This window comes from Varanus komodoensis, unplaced genomic scaffold (genome assembly GCF_004798865.1).
Source record: "Varanus komodoensis strain SLA01 unplaced genomic scaffold, ASM479886v1 scaffold12, whole genome shotgun sequence".
Taxonomy (NCBI): Eukaryota; Metazoa; Chordata; class Lepidosauria; order Squamata; family Varanidae; genus Varanus; species Varanus komodoensis.
Genome location: NW_025335349.1, coordinates 24770657 through 24789010, shown reverse-complemented (window position 1 = coordinate 24789010; position 18354 = coordinate 24770657). Strand labels below are relative to the sequence as shown.

General features: G+C 45.7%; 1 protein-coding gene across 1 annotated transcript in view; it reads right to left on the bottom strand.

Annotated features, from left to right (window-relative positions):
• Positions 1-1741: 1741 nt before the first annotated feature.
• The window catches only part of ESYT1 (extended synaptotagmin 1), a 50902-nt gene continuing 34289 nt past the window's right edge, over positions 1742-18354 (bottom strand). The window contains exons 17-31 of the mRNA XM_044421909.1: positions 17880-18032; positions 15223-15399; positions 13813-13895; positions 12349-12397; positions 12170-12259; positions 11208-11303; positions 10421-10492; positions 9300-9386; positions 8584-8727; positions 8347-8510; positions 7034-7132; positions 5973-6104; positions 5311-5413; positions 5177-5226; positions 1742-4181 (exon numbers count right to left, since the gene is read on the bottom strand). Coding sequence (XP_044277844.1) covers positions 4148-4181; positions 5177-5226; positions 5311-5413; positions 5973-6104; positions 7034-7132; positions 8347-8510; positions 8584-8727; positions 9300-9386; positions 10421-10492; positions 11208-11303; positions 12170-12259; positions 12349-12397; positions 13813-13895; positions 15223-15399; positions 17880-18032 — 1533 coding nt within the window. The 3' untranslated portion in view covers positions 1742-4147. The remainder of the gene's footprint in view (positions 4182-5176; positions 5227-5310; positions 5414-5972; positions 6105-7033; positions 7133-8346; positions 8511-8583; positions 8728-9299; positions 9387-10420; positions 10493-11207; positions 11304-12169; positions 12260-12348; positions 12398-13812; positions 13896-15222; positions 15400-17879; positions 18033-18354) is intronic.

Below are 18354 nucleotides of genomic sequence, written 5' to 3'. Positions count from 1 at the left end.
GTTATGCCAGGGATGTTGATCTTCAGGGTAGCCATAGAAAGGGCTGTTTATTCATTCTGGCAAGGTGCTTTCTGGAAGGGCATTATATATCTCTTTAAAGGGCAAACCTCCTTTCTTACAGAACAGGAATTAAATCACCTGCTTTGACTTCATGCCAGCAGAAAAGAATGTACGTATTGTTATGCACATTAGAGGGTCTGTAGCAATCTGAGCTAGCCAAGGCACAGACATACTGTTCCCATACAGAAACTGCAGCGTACTATTTTAAACTGTATCAAATGTATTTTTAAAAAAATTACAGATAGTTCTCCAGATGGAGGAAGGTGGGGAAAAGAATTCTGATTATCCTTTTAGAGACCAACGCAAGTAACATAGTAAAATTGGTTTAGTAACAAGTTTCTTTGGTTATAAAACTGAGATAGAAGCATAGTTGAAATTTAGCCTGGAGCCACTGGGCTGCATCCGACTACTTGGATGTGTACCGCATGTTCTTTTCAAAGAATGGCAAAAATGGCTCCAGAACAGAGTATGCAGTTGCTAATAAAAATGCTAGCACTATGAATCGATCTCATATAGCCAGTACTTTCATTAAACAAAAATGGTATTTAAAAAAATGTCAAACAGGGTACTCAGGTTTTGGGATGGGCAACAGAAATGGCAACTTTTTGCTGCCTAAGATAAACCCATGTGCTTTCATGCACAAGCTGTCATCTAATTCCAGGCCATCCTAGAAAAGGCATCTAGTTTTTAGAGGCCCACTGAAACAAATTTTGGCCCCTTTCCATCACAGTGGATCATTATAAGAAGTGGTGCTTGAGGATTATCATTTTCCTTTTGCCCTTCATCCTGTTTTTCTTATGCTGTTTTCATTAGTCTGAAAGCCACTTCAGGATCCTTTCTGGAGGAAGGTTATAAAGCCTAACAGAACATCTTCTCTGGGAGCTACCACCCACAACAGCGTGAGAGGGGACCACTGGGGGAAAAGCCTCCTTTGTAGCACCCCCACTGAAATGCTCTTCCCAGGGAGATCTATCTAGTGTCTTTATTGTATACATTGGGATGCCAGGTCAAAAACAAGCATTTAATCTTTAATTGCTACATACGAATTTTACTGAAAGATTGATGTCTATGTACACATTGCAGCTGCAGTGCTTTTGTATGATCCCCACAACCATCAGCTTCTGAATAACTGGAAGTCTATACAGACGTTGATCTGGGTCCCTGCACCCCCTTTATTAAAAAAAGAACAAAGTACAAGGAAGGATAAAATATTCTACCTGAGATGGTGCCACGTGCATGTTGGGCACAGACACCCTAAAGCAGTTATGGCCACTGACAGGGAAGGTGTCACAAACCTGCCTTATATTTTAAGCAGGCTCTCTACCCAGCCAGGTCATAGCAGAAGCTGTATGAAGTGCTTCTGGGGCAGGAGGCAACCCAGCAAGGGAAGAAGTTCGTATACTGGGGACCTGTGCAGACCCCAGCTTTGTTTGCACATATTCAGGAGATCCTAGGGCACCTCCCCAGAGGGTAGCACATGGTTTGGCCTTACTGCAGATCATTCCATCAGTCCCCTTTTTTTGAGTCTTATTGTCCAAAGGAGCGACTACATGCTCCACCTGAAAGGTTGCTTTGAGCACTGCAATTGCAGTACCTCAAGCAGGGTGTATACTTGCTTTCCCATCAAGTTTTGGTGGTGGTGGTGGTGGTGGTGGTGGTGTAAATAAAACCTAAAGCAACGTCATTTTCTTCCTCTCTTTATTTGGTACAACATGTTGCCGTGGCTGCTACAAGAGGCGCAAGTGCCAGAAACACGGTAAAGCCTGCCTGAGGAAAAGCACTAGTGGAGCTCTGATTTGGCATGGAAGGCAGCACGGGACTGGGTTCCCTACAGGCACACTTGGCTCCCTCTGTCGACAGACTCTTGGGAGCACAGCCAGATTCTACAAGGAGGTGGCTCTGCTTGTCAAGTACATTCGCCATGGTCATACATGTAGAAATATGCTGTTAAAAAAAAAACCTTCATAAGAATGGTTTTGGTGGCTTCAGAAGTGCTATCACATGTATGTGTGCATATGTGTGACTGAGAGACAGAACAAAAAAGGACAGGGCTGAGAAGCAGTTCCCATATTGCAAGATGTGTGTGTGCGGGGGGGGGGGGGGAGGAGAGGGGATTGCTGGACAGTGGAACTGCAGTGAGCACAGCAAAGAAATGCTCTTGCTCTATATTTTGGGAAGGCTTCAAGCATGTCCCGACTCTGGCACAAAAATCCTGCCCACCTGCTCCAGATTACAAGGTCTGGAAAGGCAGAAGAAATCTACAGTCACTATGAGGCATCTAACAGGATTTAACTTCCTGAGGGCTTATCCGCATGATTATTTTTTAAATCACTAAAGCAGTATGATTCTTTCTCATGGCAACACTGCAGACAACAAGCCTCCACAAAGACAAAGCCAGTGCAGCTGCCAGAAAATACCATCAGGGGAAGTCCATGCTGCCCACGTCTTTGGGAGGCACCCCCATCAAGCGCAGCACAGGGAAGAGCAGCTTGGGGAAGAGAGAAAGGCAAAAAATGGAGCCCTTGCCATTGGGCTCTATTTTAAAAGCACGGAGCCCCTGATGCCCAAAATGGCACAGCACTGCAGATTTACAAGCAGTGCTTTATCAGTCTGTCAAGGGTGTTATTTTAATGTATGGAGAAGCCCCAGAAGGTCAGCTTTAAAAGTTTTTTATCATAGCAAAGAACACCTTAAAACCATTTCTACAGTGTAAGTCTGGAGGTCTGTGTGGGGAGGCTTCTGGCCTTATCTAACTAGGCAACCTTTGGCCCCTTGAAAGATCTTCTCTCCCAAAACCTTCAAGTCTATCACTCCCCACAGCTTGCAAAATAGATTCAAAGTCAGTTAAAATGCAAATATTGCAAGTTACTCTGTATACAGGTAGATAAATTCTGCATATCTGTAAATCTGATGTGGAGCGTGGAATTGGTGTTTCCTTGCTACAGAATGCGCACGCACAGCCGTAGAACTTGGTGCAGGAGTGTGAGGTGTAGGAGGGTCCTGTTCCATGCACCAGTTCCCTGACAGACGTGCAAGAAGGCACCAAGCAACATTCATCTTTTTTAAAAGCAACAAAGGTGGCACAAATGAAAGATATTGCAAGAGGGCAGGCTTCCCATTTGGATTAGCAGCACAACAAGCTAGAACAAGGAGCCAAAATCAGGCAAAAACAGGTAATGTGAGGGGATCTGGAAGTGCTGCCAGGAGAATGGGTTTGCAAACTCTTGGAGTACAGGCAATATTCCACTAGAGGCATCAGCTACATGCGCAGAGATCAGAGCCATGGATTTCCCAGTAGAGGGGTGGGGGAATAAGAATAAATGTTGTGACTAAAAACTGCTTGGCCACTGCACCCTCCCCACTTATGCTTTTAAATTCTTTTGTTTAAAATGGCAAAATGCCACTCTAGAAACTTATCAACGAGAGAACTGGGACAGAATCTCAACCAATTTCCCACCTGAATCAGGAGATACATAATGTTCCCTTTCCAGATAGAAGTTGGTAGAAGGCCCACTTTGGGATGCCAGTGACCCTCTTCAGGTGTGGAACCCTTTGTTCCAAAGGAGGTTATTGGCCCACTGTTACTATGAGGAAAGTATTTGGTCCCTCCAGGTTGGTCTTCTTGTACCCTTCCAGCTAGCACCCTATCCTAGGCTCAGTTTACTCCCAGGCCTTTTTGCTTCTTTTCCAGTGGCTGCTGAAAGCATCAGCTCACAGCATCTGCAAGCTTGTGAGGAACTTCATCCCAAGCAGAAGGATGAAAAAGGCCCACTTCTTTGGTCAATAAAAAGGCAGCATGCGGTTTGCAGTGCTGAGAGAAGCATACAGGGTGAATGCAGGATGTGAATCATCACCCCATCTCCTCCAAAGCCCACCCAGGAGTCACTTCTCTAACGTTATCAGCTTCACATTGAAAAAGAAGCTTCTAAGAACACAACACTATGACTGCTGAAAAACAAAACACTGAAAGCCCATCCAGCAGGGGGTGAGCTTGGAATCCTGCGGTGAAGGGTGGCGGCAGCAGTATTCATGCCAGCTCTTCAACTCCCTGGATGGGGATATTGCGAGAAAGGAGGTGCTGTGGAGGCTAGGAGCTGGTTCTGTCATCTTTTAAATCGTACCTGCAAGATAAGGAGAACACTTTCAGGCCTTTGGGACATAAAAACAAGCTAAAAGCAATTGAACCCACACAATGAGGTGGGACCTCACTTCCAGTGGGCGTGCATGGGGTATTCAGGCACATGGATTGTGATGCAACTGATATCAGTTGGTTCTAACTGCAGAATTAATGTTTAAGGCCGATTCTTTAAAACAATTTAAACCTTATTATTTGTATATTTGGCTGGTCTGCTGTAAGTTGCTTTGAGACTAGTGTGGAGAATGCAGCTCTACATCTGATGAACTCGTAAGCGGGCACATCTAGCCTGCACTATGGATTCAAAAGTTTTAACGAAAAGGAGTAGACTTCAGTAGGCTAGATGAGCAAGTGAGAAAAGAGGAATATTATAGTTCCAGGATTCAAGAACTTCATATTTCCTGGGTCAGTAAAAGCACCTTACAGTTCTTTATTCGACATAGTAAGGAATAGAAATAAAGTACAACTACAAGGTGACACTGTGCTACAGCAGGAATCCTTAAAACATGGAAAGTTTCATGCCACTCACAGATATTACTTGACTTTTCACAATCTTCATGACATTATGTGAAATGCCTACGAACTACTGTGAGTGAGGAAGGACAAGCACAGAATAAATGCCTTGCGTAGAGAAGAGCTTACTGTGATCTTCCTGGATGTGAGCTTATATGAGTTTATCTACAGCATTCGTTGTGGAAGAAACCCTGCTATTGCCCCTCTCCTTGGGAGGGACTTTCTCATCACAAGTCTACATAATTTCCCTAACTTTCCCTAAATTAAGACTAGCCCTGTGCCCTGGGTTTTTGCAAAACAGGGTATGCTGTGGAAAAAATACCTCTGCCCCCAGCCCAGAGCCCAAGGCATGCTCTGCTGGTTTGCACTTTCTGCAGTCTGCACACAGAGGCAGAGAAGTGGCCCAGGCTCGGCTGCTGACCCAGCGGCCCTCCCTTTTCTCTGTACTCTTGTGCTGCCTGTACTCACCACTGTGCTGCCCCCTGGGTCAGGTCCTTCTGGGAGAGGTCGATGTGCACCTAGGAGGCAAGAACACAGATCAGCTGGTCATGTACCTGCTCCTCTCCAACAGGGAACCCACTGCTAAACGCTTGGCCCATTACCTTTCCAATTGGCTCCCCTCGGGACATGAAAGAGACACTGTTTTTGATGTAGGCCTCCAGCTTCCTTCGTTGGGCCTCTTCAAGTGATAGATCCCATTCAAACCTGTTGCAATTTAATTGCATTGATCTAATTATTCTTTTGTTTACAATATGCCTACTTTTGTTCAAAGAAAAAACAACAACAACAACAACACCATCATCAAGAACAATGCAGTATTTTGCACTGGGATCTCATATAAATGAAGAGTGGCATAGAAATATCATTTGTGTTAAGGGAACCTATAACAATTTTTATCTTTTTGCAACCAGAATAGTGACCTCAAGGTAAAGTGTGTATTTCCCCTCATTGTATTCATCCAAGTTTCTGTTTGGAACATGGAAGTTAATTATAGCAGTGATTCTAAGTGTGGAAACAGGGACTCGCCGCTATTTTGGAATGAATTCACCCAATAGAAAAGGATCTGGTCAGGTGCATAGGCCATCTTCTTCAATGTTGGAGAAATCTGAGTAAATAGTGAGCCCTTATTTTGAAGACCAAACCTGGAACTAGTCATTCAGCTCATCTTGGTGGCAGCTCTAATTCTCCAGCGTTGCTCAGTCCCGATGGTGGCCCTTTCAGACACCCACCACCCACTTACAATTGCAACAGTCGCCTTGCTTACTTTTCGTTGAACTCAGGGTTAAGTGTTTTCTTCCGTACGGTCGTCTTTCTCTTGGTGACCCGGGATTTGTCAGGAAGTAGAATGAGGGAGACATAGGGGTCAGGAGTATCCTTGGCACTTGACTTCAGGTTCCTGGAAGAAGTGCGAAGGACTGGTTGGTTAGAGAGGACAGTAAAATGCAGTGCTGCCAAATAAACAGGAAGGAGGCATTCTAAGATGAGAGAGGCAAAAGAAGATTAAACTGTGGACATGTTGAGAGGCAATATAAACTGTCCAGGTCTTCCAAGTGACAATGGCTCACTAATGAAACAAGCCCCTTCCTTCCACACCTCTTAGCACATGCTATTTTGTCATACTTCACTTTTTTAGCCTGGACATCTTTAGAAGCTGTTTGTTGCCACATTGCACCACTTAAGCGGAGGAGCACGCCTGTAGCCCTTTTAGCAGCTCTGCCTCACTATCTGGGGTTCAGAACGACTGGAAATGTGAGTGTCAAGGGTAAAGTCTGGAAAATGCTCTGGAAGGTTAACTTACTGCAGGGGCCACATTCCGGGGTGAGTGGGCCAAAACAACCAACAGATTCTGCTTAGAGCTCTCAAGCTTTCAGGATAGGGAAAAAGCTGCACCAAAGTCAGGGCACCACCAGGGGACTGGTAGTTGGGGGAACGGTGGAGGCAGGGGAAGAAGTGTGGCCTTCTGCAGAGACCCACAGGGTGGGCCTGGGACTTCAAGTGGGCTGGATCCGGCACCTGGGCTTGAGGTACTCTGATTTACTGTATTTTGTACTGCTCACAGGCAGCCTGCTGGTAGAAGGCAAAAAGAGGATGTATTACTAGCAGGCCTTAAGAGAGCCATTTTGGCTAATGGGCCAGGGTAGAAATCTAACAAATAAATAATGAATACCCTCTTGCACTGGAAGGAAAAGACTGCAGCAACGTGGCTGAGGCTTGTCCCATCTCCAAACATGAAAACACAGGCAGCCCTTCTCGGGGTGCCTGTCAAAGCGGTCCCCCTTCCTGTCCTTTCTTTCAAATCATCCTTCCTCCACCCTAGGCCATTACCTGCAGGCATGTACGATGACAATAAGTCTGCGCGCATCCATGTTGTACCAGACGGTGAGGTGCAGCTGGCCCAGAGGCGAGTCTGACAGCTCCAAATTACTGAAATGCAGAATGATGCGAAAGATGAGGAAATGAGGGCAATGTGCAAGGCTGGGATCAGGAGAGGGTGAGATATTTTTAGATATCTTTATTTGTAGCGCGTGCAACTGGAGGAAGGAGATGTGGTGGAATAAGGAATATTCAGAATAGCACAGAGATGGAACGGAAGGTGCTGCTTTCAAGAGCTCAATGCATTAAAGATAAGATTAAACGTTTCCCATGTTGTGGCCACAGATGCAAAGGGAATCTAATGTGGTGCATTCACTGTGGCGGCAGAATGCATTAGCAATGAGATGTATGCCAGGTAACAGTCGCCACCTGTGCAAAACAGCAATGAGGGTGGCTGGAAAGTAGACTTGCTGGCGTTCCCAGAGCCCAGATGATCGCTGTGCTGCAAGACGTGCTGCTCATCTCGTAAAGTATTAAATATATTACGTACATAAACAGCAAGCGTTGTCTGTCGCTTTCTGGCAAAAAGCTCCAAGACCACTCAACCGATCTGCATCAACAAGATGTTATTCAAAAGCCCACAGTGTACTGACTTCCATTCCATAGCCAGACCCTGGTCCTCAGAGATGAGATTCTAGCTCCCCTCCCTTCTAATCGGCTCCCTGACTGTAGGCTGGCAAAGCCCACTGTGATGTCAGAGAATCCAGGCCAGCAGCAGCCACCAAGCTTGTCTCGAGTGTTAATGCCACTCCTGCCAACACAAGGCCACTGGGACATCAGGGCAGATCAAGAGACACGGGCCTGGCACAGAGGACAGCACAGAGCACTTCAAGATGAGGCGGACGCCGGGAGAGACGGACTGTCAGAACAGGAGTTTGATGACCCTCAGTCTATGGTACCGATGTTAATATTACATCGATGTTTAACATGTACAAAATGACACTGGTGAGGAGCCGTGTCTCTCAGCACCATTCACACCAGAAGAACCAGGTCGCCATCACCTTTGGTGGCCGACACGTTCATGCATTTTCGACAGTACAGCGTAAACATGATGGCTGCTTTATCTGAGGGAAGAAGAGGGTTTCCTCAGATATGAAACACTGGACTTGAAATGCTCTGAAGAAGTGGAATCTCTATAACAGAGGGCCTATGTTAAAGAGGGAGGTGTTGACGGCGCAAGAATGAGACAGTGTAGGAAAGCCTGCTATTTGGGGATCAAATCTGCCTGCATTAGGTTTCACTTTCTGTCCTGGGACCTTCCGTACCTGTTGGCATGTGATACACGCTGACGCAGCTCTTGTGAGGAACCGGTCTCTCCATCCTCTCTGATATACAGTTCTGTCTCAGACCCTCTCTGGGAACTCTCATCATTCTCGTCTGCTGCCATACTGTGAAAAGCTTCCACTCCAGAGTGTTGAGAGATGAGGAGCTGCAGGACAGGGTGAGGCAGTCAGACCGTGTGACATTAACCCTGAATGGCTCTTTTGCACAACTCCACTTACCCCAAGCTGCACTCGCATCAGGAGCTGGGAGGTGGTACCAGAGTTGCTGAGCTGAAACCAGCGGTCAAGGACGAGTCCCTCTGCCTCCAGCAGCTGCGAAAGGGGAAGGGACAATGCTCCCAGCACATGCCCATCATCTTTCACCTACAGGAATAACAAATCAACACTTCACAGATGAAATGGGAAGAGGGTATTAAGGTCCCAAGAAATGGGCCTAAGAACAATATCGCTCTTGCCCTGCAATTTGTCAAGCCAGGGATGAGCAACCTGTGGCCCTTGACCAAAGTTTATGTGGTCCACAGCCTAATTTCTACTGCCCTCTGCTTATGATCGGTTTAGAACTCAGGCAAGAATGAGCCGTCTCTTCCATGGCAGTCCTGTTGCATGGGAAGCAAGAGGGAGAGAAAGAAAGGGGGGGGGGGCAGAGACAGAGACAAAGGAGTGACCCACCCACTTCTGACCATCAACAGAAAAAAATGTTGCCCAGGGCCTGTTTTAAGCTATAAGGGGACAGTCCCCTCATAGTGCAAAGAGTCCTACTGAGGTCACAGTCACCCAGAGCAACTATGGCTTCTGCCATTTGCAGATTAACTCTGAACAGGCCCTCCCCAATATGGAGGACCACCATTTGGCACCCAGTTGACTTGAGAAAAGGCCTGGTGGGGGAGAAGCAGTAAGAGAGGGTCTGGGGGATGAAGGGGGTACACAAATTCTACCTGTAGCTCCAGAGATTCTGCATGGGGCCTCTTGATAAGGAAGGAGAAAGCTTCATCCCATACTGGCTCTACCATTTGAGGGGCGACCTGAAGTCAGAGAAGAGGCCATGACAAAACCCTTCAACATTTGGAAAGGCAGAAGGAAAGAAAATGTCACCGTTCGGAGGTTTAGTTACCACTTTCTGTAGGGTGACATAAGAAACCTGTGCAGAAGATGGCGCTTGAGCAAATGAAAGACATGGTACTGCTAACTCAATTCTGCCAAACGAGGGCAGAGCCAAGAGTGGCCAGGGGATTCCTCTACAGAGGTCTGCCTAGGACAGTAAATTCTTCTCCTTGATCTAAGTCCCCATTGTGCACAGCCAGTTTCTGCTGCAGGCGTGCAAGTGACTTCTTCTCAGTCCCAGAGGGTGGATTTGTCTGAAGAAAATGTGCGGAGTGCATCTCCACAGTGGCATGGCTGCTCAAATGTTGTGTATTTAACACAGAGGTGGAGTTATCAAGGAGCTATATAATGCAATGTGAATAAGGCATTTATTTTCACTTTTTTTGCAGGGGTCATTTCTATTTATAAAGCTATTTACAAAAATTGGCAAAACAAACATCTGTAAGCATCATTTTGGCTGGAAAGGCAGGATAAAAAATTAATCAACCAATGATGTACATTATATAAAGATCTAGTCCTTTTCAGCATTTTTAAAAATTTCAAAAGCCACTCAGTCTTAATTCCTACTCTATCTACTATCCTTCAGTATTTTGGGAGCAGCCCAGATGTGTTTAGTACCTTTCTTGTAAATAAAGAATGAGGATCAATACCATTCAATACTCAACAAACAGTTGGGGACTTAATTGGGTAAGGAAATCTATTTTCCAGCCACAGAGTCATGAAAAGTCCTCACTCTTTAAATTAAGTGCATGCGTTTGTACGTGTACACATTCACTCCTTCTATATCACTGTTCACAAACCTGGCTGCTCCTTTTTACCATTTCATCCCCACTTCACCCGCTTTGCCAGCTATCTGAGGCTGCCTGCCTGCTTCCTGCCCCAAAGGGATGCTTTACCACTCACTGCAAGTCGATCCTTCCTTTCAAGAAGCATGTTCTTCCCCATATGCCATTACCTTGGTCTTATAGGAGACACCATGGACGGAGAGACTGATGTAAGGACTTGGGGGTTTTGAACCCTTCCGCAGCTAGAGGAGAGAGAGAGAATGTCGGAAAGTTTTGTAGGTTTCAACAGGCTGCAATTGAGGCACTCCTGAAGTTGGCTGTTTAAGTATGAATATGGGGTAGTCGTCCGGTCCCTGCTTGCATCATTGTTGCCCTGCACATGTGGAGGATGACCCCCTGAAGAGGAGGGCTTCTTCTATCCAGAGGGGCTCCACACATAATGCAGAACATGGCTGCTCTTGAGTGCATGCAGCTGTGAATGACCACACGTTACTTTTGAGCCTTTATTGCTGCACCCCATCAAAGAGGCACATACATTCAGCGGACACAAAAAGAAAAAAGAGAAAAAGGAAACTGAAACAGCAGCATGTACTCCCATTTCCCCCAGAAATGTAGCACTATATGGAATCTTTATCATATGCTCATGTTCCAAATCAAATGAAGACATATTGACTTTTCAAAACCCTCCTAGTTTGTCTGTTGCACCTGTGCGTGTTGTAAACGTGGATACCAGACTGTGTTCATCAGCAGTGTGCCCCACTGTCTTTCGAAAACTACCGGCATGGCAGTGTCTCACACACCTTTGTGTGCCTCCGCTGCAAATCTTCCCTGGGTCCTTGCTTGTTCCAGACTGAGCAGAGAGCTCTTCTTTATCTTGCCCAAAGATCAGTCAGCAGCCTTACATCTCTGATAGGGGTTTATCTCTCTGTAATAGCCTCTAATGGTATTTCCACTCACCGGCAGGTCAGTTGCCCTGTCAAGGAAGACAGACAGCAGGGCTGAGGACAGTTCCTCACTCTTTGGTGTCTGGATCAAGCTGTTCACCCGCAGTACCTGTGAAAAGGAGCAGTCACGACTATACTTGGGCCTAGAACAAATGGTCTGCCCACCATCAGAGAACACTCCGGAGAACAGACAGTGGGTGGATTTATTAGGTTACTTTCAATGCAACCTTTATCAGATGATCATTTGCTGACCTGCAGTCTTCCTATGATGACTCCGCACAAGATGGTTGTTGTTATCTCTCCAAAAAGAGGCAACTACCAGTGGGAAGATTTCAGGCAATGGTCACATGAACTAGTCATTAAGAGGCTGCTCCAGGCCATCCTGTCTCTGCAGCAGTGAGGATGAGGATTCTGCCTCTCCCTCTGATCGGGTGCACATGCCCTTCTGAAAGCCCACGGTCTGTGGGTGTCTTGTCCCCCCCCCCCCCCCCCCCCGCAGCTCTAATCCCTCAGTCTAGACCTACGGCTTCCAGCTGTCTGAACTCCAGGTCTTTCTTTGATCTGACTGAAAATTTAGTTTCAGTTATGCCTTTATGAAACAGAAGTTAGGATAAGAAATAGCCCGTGCCTTTAAAAAGGCATCACAAAAAGGAAGATGAGAAAATATGAATCCACCCTCAGCATGACATTTTGAGGAATGGCCCAACCCTAGATTGTCAGGATGTCTTGTGTTATTTTTAAAGTTTGTGCAGCATCTACACCAGGGTGGACCACTTGTGGGCCTCCACATGGTTTGACCTGTGTCATCCCCCGACATTGCCTATGCTGACTAGTTTGGTTGGGGGATATAGATCAAAACATCTGGAGGCCACCAGTTGCATGCCTCTGATCTAGATATTTTGGCTGCTTCATAAATCAACAACCTTCTTCCTAAGGGTTGAGATTGGGATTAGGGTTGGGGTAACCTCTCATTACCTGCTCCAGCTCAGCAGCACTGGGTATGGGGGGCAGGCACTCCAGCTTCACATGGAGTCGTCCTGATTTCACATCCTCCAGGGGGAGCCACTGAAACAGGAAGAAGGTGGGGGGAGTAAGAGCAGCAGAGCAGTATCTTCGCTATCCCTGCTCCAGAGCCACTGGTGGATTCCTCTTACCGCATCAACAAACTTGCTGCTTAGCACCTGTCTCAGAGGGATCTTGCACCTGAAGGGTGGGGGTTTGGGGGAAAGAGGTGAGAAAGAAAGGATCCTTCATGAAGCCAAGGGTGTTTGCTCTACCACATGTGCTGTCACAAAAATAAATAACTGGCTGGAGACCACAGGTGGGAGGGTGCTGTTGCCCTCATGGGCTGTTTGTGGGTTTTCCATGGGCAGCTGATTGAACTCTGTGTGAACAGAATGCTGGTCTAGATGGGCCCTGGGCTTGATCCAGCATGGTTCTTCTCTTAGAGGGGACACAACTCCATAGGGCCAAATTCTTGCCCCTCTACTCTACCACAAGGTGGGTCACAAGTCCCTCTAAGTACCAGGAACTACTAACAGCGACAGGAGAATGACAGCGTAAGTTTGTAGCCCAAAAATATTTCCCTGGGGAGAACCCAGATGAATTTCCCACAAGGCCCAGGGTCCTACTCATGGCTACACTGAGTCACTATTTTTTTAAAAAATCTATTTCTATTTACTAAATATCCATCAGGACTGTGTCCAACAATTTAAACAACTCAGAAGGGCAAAGGCCAAATACACAGATGGTATACCATAAAGTGCTTCACAAATCCCTCAACATTCCAGATGTTCTAAATTTAGAGTCATGGTGGAATTTTCCTCCATTCCAGACCATCTCTTGAATCTGGAGACCTGTGGCTGCCCAGGCGGTATCTGGCTTGGCCTGTGACACAGCCCAATTCATCAGAGAGATGGTAGAGATTTCACTATAGGAAGAAGAGTGTTGTGAATCCTGCCTTGCAGCAGAGGCCTGGACCTGGTAGTTTTTGAGTCCTTCTAATTCTGTCCTTTGATTCTTTATATCCAGTCTCCTGATGCCACAAAGTCCTGGGCAAGGATTTTGTAGGTACTGGAAGCTAGAGCAAAGGGCAGCTTAGTTCGAGAGCCACTGATCCTCAAGTCAGCAGGGGCCAAAGCTGAGGCCTTAGCCATGGGGTAGGAGACACTGCAGACGCTTTGCTCCTCAGGAGATATCCCAGCTTCTTTCTCTGAATATTTAGCCTTCCTTCCAAAAATAAAATAAAAACCTGAGATTTTAAAATGCTGGGCAATATTCTATCCAATTGCACTGCAGGAAGTAAAATCTGTTCTCCATGAATGCAAATCACAGAAACAATGGAAGAATAGTTGACACATCAAATGGTCGTTATAATTCAATAAACAACTCACACGGCTTGTGGTTAAGCTTTTCCTGTTTTCACACTGAATTGCACAGCTCCACCACGATAAAGTCTGTGGCTGGGCTGTGAGATTGAGGAAACTATCAGAAAAGAAGGCTGGCTCTGTTTCCACCTCCAACCCAACAGGGTATTCAAGTTACTCACACACCTTCCTCTGCTTCCCACTTAGAGGAAGAAAGGCTAACATTTTTTCTTCTGCCTGCCCCAAACTTACCTTCCAAGGAAATCATCCTTGTCAACATCCTTGTCATATAAGTCAAACTCCACCTCCTGGCCTGGGATGTTATTCACAATTACCTGGAGGATATAAAAAAGTGGATTATTGTACAATGCATCACAGTCTAGCAGCACAGATGAGCCCCAGTGCATCAAGAGTGAAAGAAAAGAGCTGGTGGAGACCCCAGCCTCCTGGGTTCTGTCCAGTCCTCACCACTTTGAGTGGAGAAGGGGCAAAGAAAGGGAGGGCTTTATGTTTTGCTACTGAATTAGAGCAGATCAGCCTTCTCTAAATGAGTGCTGTCGAGTTATGATGGACTCCAGCTCTCATCATACCAGCCACATGGAGTCTGGATTAGATCAACTTGTCAAAAACCCTTTGACAGGTTAAAAAGGTGCCCCCTCCCAATTATTAAGCAAATTTAAATAAAGACTGCTTAACTGTTTTATTTTGTCAATACAGAGGGGTCAAGTTATTACTATTACTATGCTTGTCTTTTTTTTTTCTATACCTCCCGGTAGCTGAAGCTCTCTGGGTGATTTACAACTATGTAAAGTTTGTGTAATTAGGCTCATAAGTAGGTGGGGACTGGTGCTGAGAAAGGATGCTGTAGCATTCTGTTACCCATTCTGTTCTGCTAAGTGAAAGGTTTTCTCCACAGACATCTGCCTTGAATTGTGTGTGTGCGTGCGTGTTAAATTGTTTGTTCCATATTGGGAGAAGGGGCCCTTTGTCCTTACAGAGCTGTTCTCATGCTCTACAGCTTCCCATTCTGGGGCCCTTTAGGAAAACATGGCCCAAACTCTGTCTGATCTGGAAGAGAATGTCTCCCAGGGATTTGTGAATTTCTGTATGTATACAGCTGGAAGCAAAATATTTTGGAACTACTGGGATTAAGCACATGCTCTATACAGAAACAAGATCATCTCTTTGGGTTTTCTGCAAGCTATACTACTGCAGAGGTATTCAGATGCAGGATGTACTGCTAGGAACCTGGCCCAGCATCTGCCTGCACTGCAAGGAAGGCACATTTATTTATTACATTTGTATCCTGCTTTTTCTCCTCTTGTGAGGAACCCAAGGCAGTGCAGGTGATCCTCCTCTGGATTTCTACCCTCATCACAAACCTGTGCAGCAGGCTAGGCGGAGAGTGAGTGGCTGGCCCAGAGCCACCCGGTGAGCTTCATGGCTGGAGCTGGGTCTCCCACCTTGTCACGGCATCAGTGCGCCATGTGGGGAGCCATGCAAAGCGGCTGCAGAGACAGCCAGGCAAGAGGGTGGAGGAGTGGTCCTAAAGAGCGCGCACAGGGCAAAGCCATTCTCCACCAGGCTCAACCCAACCCAGTCGAGGCTGGGAAGCCCGACAGAGCTCGGTTTCACAAGGAGGTGGCATGGAGGCATCCTTACCTCATAGATCTCACTCCAGCGGGGATTGAGCTCCTCCTTGATGACACGACTGCGGAACTTCTGGCCCCCCAAGCGCACCTTGACATAAGGGTCTGATTTGCCCTTGATCATCCCACCCATGAAGTTGTCTTTGGCAATGAGGTTTTCAGCTTCCAGCAGATGGATGCGAATTACGCTCTGAGGGAGGGAGTAGGTAAGAGAAGATTTAGCTCACTTGGCAGATCCACAGGCATTGCACTACATGGCCCCTGCCTCATTTCTGTGGGGTCTCCAAGCCATCAGTTTTCAAGTACAGCAATGTATCATTCTTCAGCAGGGGAGCAGAGAGTGAAATCAAATGAGATGAGAAGTTAGGGGCCATGGCTTCTGTAATAAGCTGTAATCAATCAGAACTTAAAACAAAAAAGAACTACAGTCGATCTGATGTGGGAGACCCGTGAATAGGAATTCCTGCATTTCTTAAAAGTGTCAAAAGTATTTTATTTGTTTATTAAAATCTGCATTCTACCCTTTAAAAAAGATTCCTGCAGGATATATGTAATATAGTAATAGAACATAAATAGGAACAACTTAGAAAAACTGAAGCAGCAAAAGACAGTATGGCAAAAGACCAGAATCAAAGAGAAAAACTTCCATTCAACACGCCTGGGCAAATCAAAGTCTTTGGAGAGCACTGCAAAACTGGGGCATCCACCACTAAGAAGGCCCATTCTTTGGTTGCCATTCATGGCAACTATGATGGGTAACGACAGCTGAAGAAGAGTCACCCCAGCATATAGGCAGCCCTGTAAAGAATCAGGTTGTCCTTCAAGTCCCCTAGGTGCAAGCCATAAAGATCTTTGAAGGTAAGCATAGGGGTGTTGAACCTCTTTCAACCCAAAGGCTGAATTCCATTTTGGAAAAGCTCTGGGGACTCACATTCTAGCAGTGGGCGGGACCCAAAGGAAAATGGTTTGGCAAATTGGGAAAAAAAATGCTGCGGCAAATTATTTTAGCTTAAAGCTCTTATTGCCAGTGACTAAGCCTTAGGAGAGGCATTTCAGCCTTTCAGAATCAGAGGAAAACTGTGAAAACTAGGAAATCACGGAAAGGACAACAGTGTACCCATTTGGGACCTCTGCTGGGCCGGAAGGGGCCTCCGGGACTGAAGTTCTGCACTGCTGCACTAGCGTCTTGCACTGTGCCTTGAAACAGATCGGGTGAGTGAGTGTGTGTAGGAGGGAGGGAATGAGCAGGCGAGCGTGCATGTACTGTCCTCATGCTGTGCTTGTGGGCTTCCTGGAGGCATCTGGTTGACCCCGTTGGAAAGTGGAAAGTGGGCTACATGGACTTTTGGTCTGATCCAGAGCCAGCAAGATACCGGTGCATGAAGCTTAATTTTCACAACAGCAAAGCCATTCGTGGCAACTAGGGAAAAATTATCTTGGAGTAGCTTTGGAACTGCTACATGAATAGTGTAACTGGAAATGGTTGATGTTTCCTTGACTCTCATGCTTTTTCTTTTTGTAAAACCTGGTAGACCATGAATTAGAGACTCCAATTGTGTTTTTGAACATGATTTGTAAAAAATTTGAACATGATTTGCCACTTTGATAAGTGGCAAATGGTTTGACCTTTTGGTATCAATCCCAGCTTTATTGTAGACTTAAGTATATAAAGTTTACAATTCATAAAGCAGGAAAAAAACCAAAGTCAGATCTGTGGTTGAATCTAAAATGGTAGGTTGATCCCTCCCTTTTCAATGCCCAATTATTATTATGATTACCCTAAAAAAATAACAGCAACAACACTTTTATATCACCCCATAGCCTATTTGGACTCTCTATAGCCCATTTGCTCCACCTGGTCATACATAGCTTCTGCACAGGCACAACATACAACTGGGTAGTGTGGATTTGATTTAAATCAAATTGATTTAAATTATGATTTAAATTTCTAGTCAGTAAAACTAGGGAAAGAAAGACTAATATGGTAAACGCTGAGTTATGTATAAAAAGATCCAAAGACTTGGAGAGTATTCTGCTTAAAAGATTTCACTTTGATTTTTACTGCTTGTCCCTCCCTTCTCACACTTTGCTTCTTGTGCAGATCTATTTCACTGCCAACAATCTTTTTCTGTTCACTGAATTGTTTTGAAACTTAGCACTTAAAAGGTAAGGGGTCGATTCTGTGCACATAGATTTCCTAAGGAACAATGGCATTCAGGTCTTTTTCTCAGGTCTGTATGTTTATTTTATAACCCTTTCTGCTGTGAAGAAGAGGCATGTGATCTCTGCTGACATCAATTCACAGTTCTGAGAACTGTAAAATCTCGCTTCTGTGATAATATCTTCTAGATAGAAAAAATGCCCAATAATTATACAGAACCTTGAATGGATTAATGGAATTCATTTATCAAACAAAAAGCAAAAAGCATTGCATGAACATACAGTCTCATGCTACATAATGAAAAACTAATCCTTATTTCATGATGAATAACATTTGGACTCTAATATATCTTAAACAGAAAACTATCTTTAAATAGATCTTTCTGCAAAAGGCATTTTATTTAAAACATCTTGTTTCAATTGAAAATCCAATTTATTTTTTTTAAATCCAGTTTTTATTTTTTTTTTAAATAATTGATTTTTATCCACCCTGCAATGGGAGTACCTTACCTCAGTACCAAAGGAAGCGTCTGGGCTGGCCTTGGTGGGCCGAGGAGGCCTGTCCACACTGCTGCCAGGATAGGCACTCTCACTGACATTCAGCTCTCCTGGGGGACACGGCCGGGTGTTTATGCAAACTTCAGGTGCATCCAGATACAATACCTACAGAAATGGTAAGAGCCCAAGAAGGGCAAGGTTAGGAAGCCAAGTCAACCGGTCACTTAGAGGCAATGATCTGCAGAAGGAAGCTGACTGGGCGCCAACTGCAGGACTGGAGCGCCTTCCTTCCATTAACTGAGAAGGCCGGGCTGCCAGCCTGGTGAGACGGTGGCAGTGGGAAGTCACGGTAGCAGTGCTGGCCTCAGATGAGTGGCTGCATCACTGCTGATCCAGAAATCACATCTGAAGATCTGACAGGCACTGCCCCTGGCTAACCTCCATTGAAGCCCGGGCCCAATTCAAGGTGTTGATTATGACCTACAAA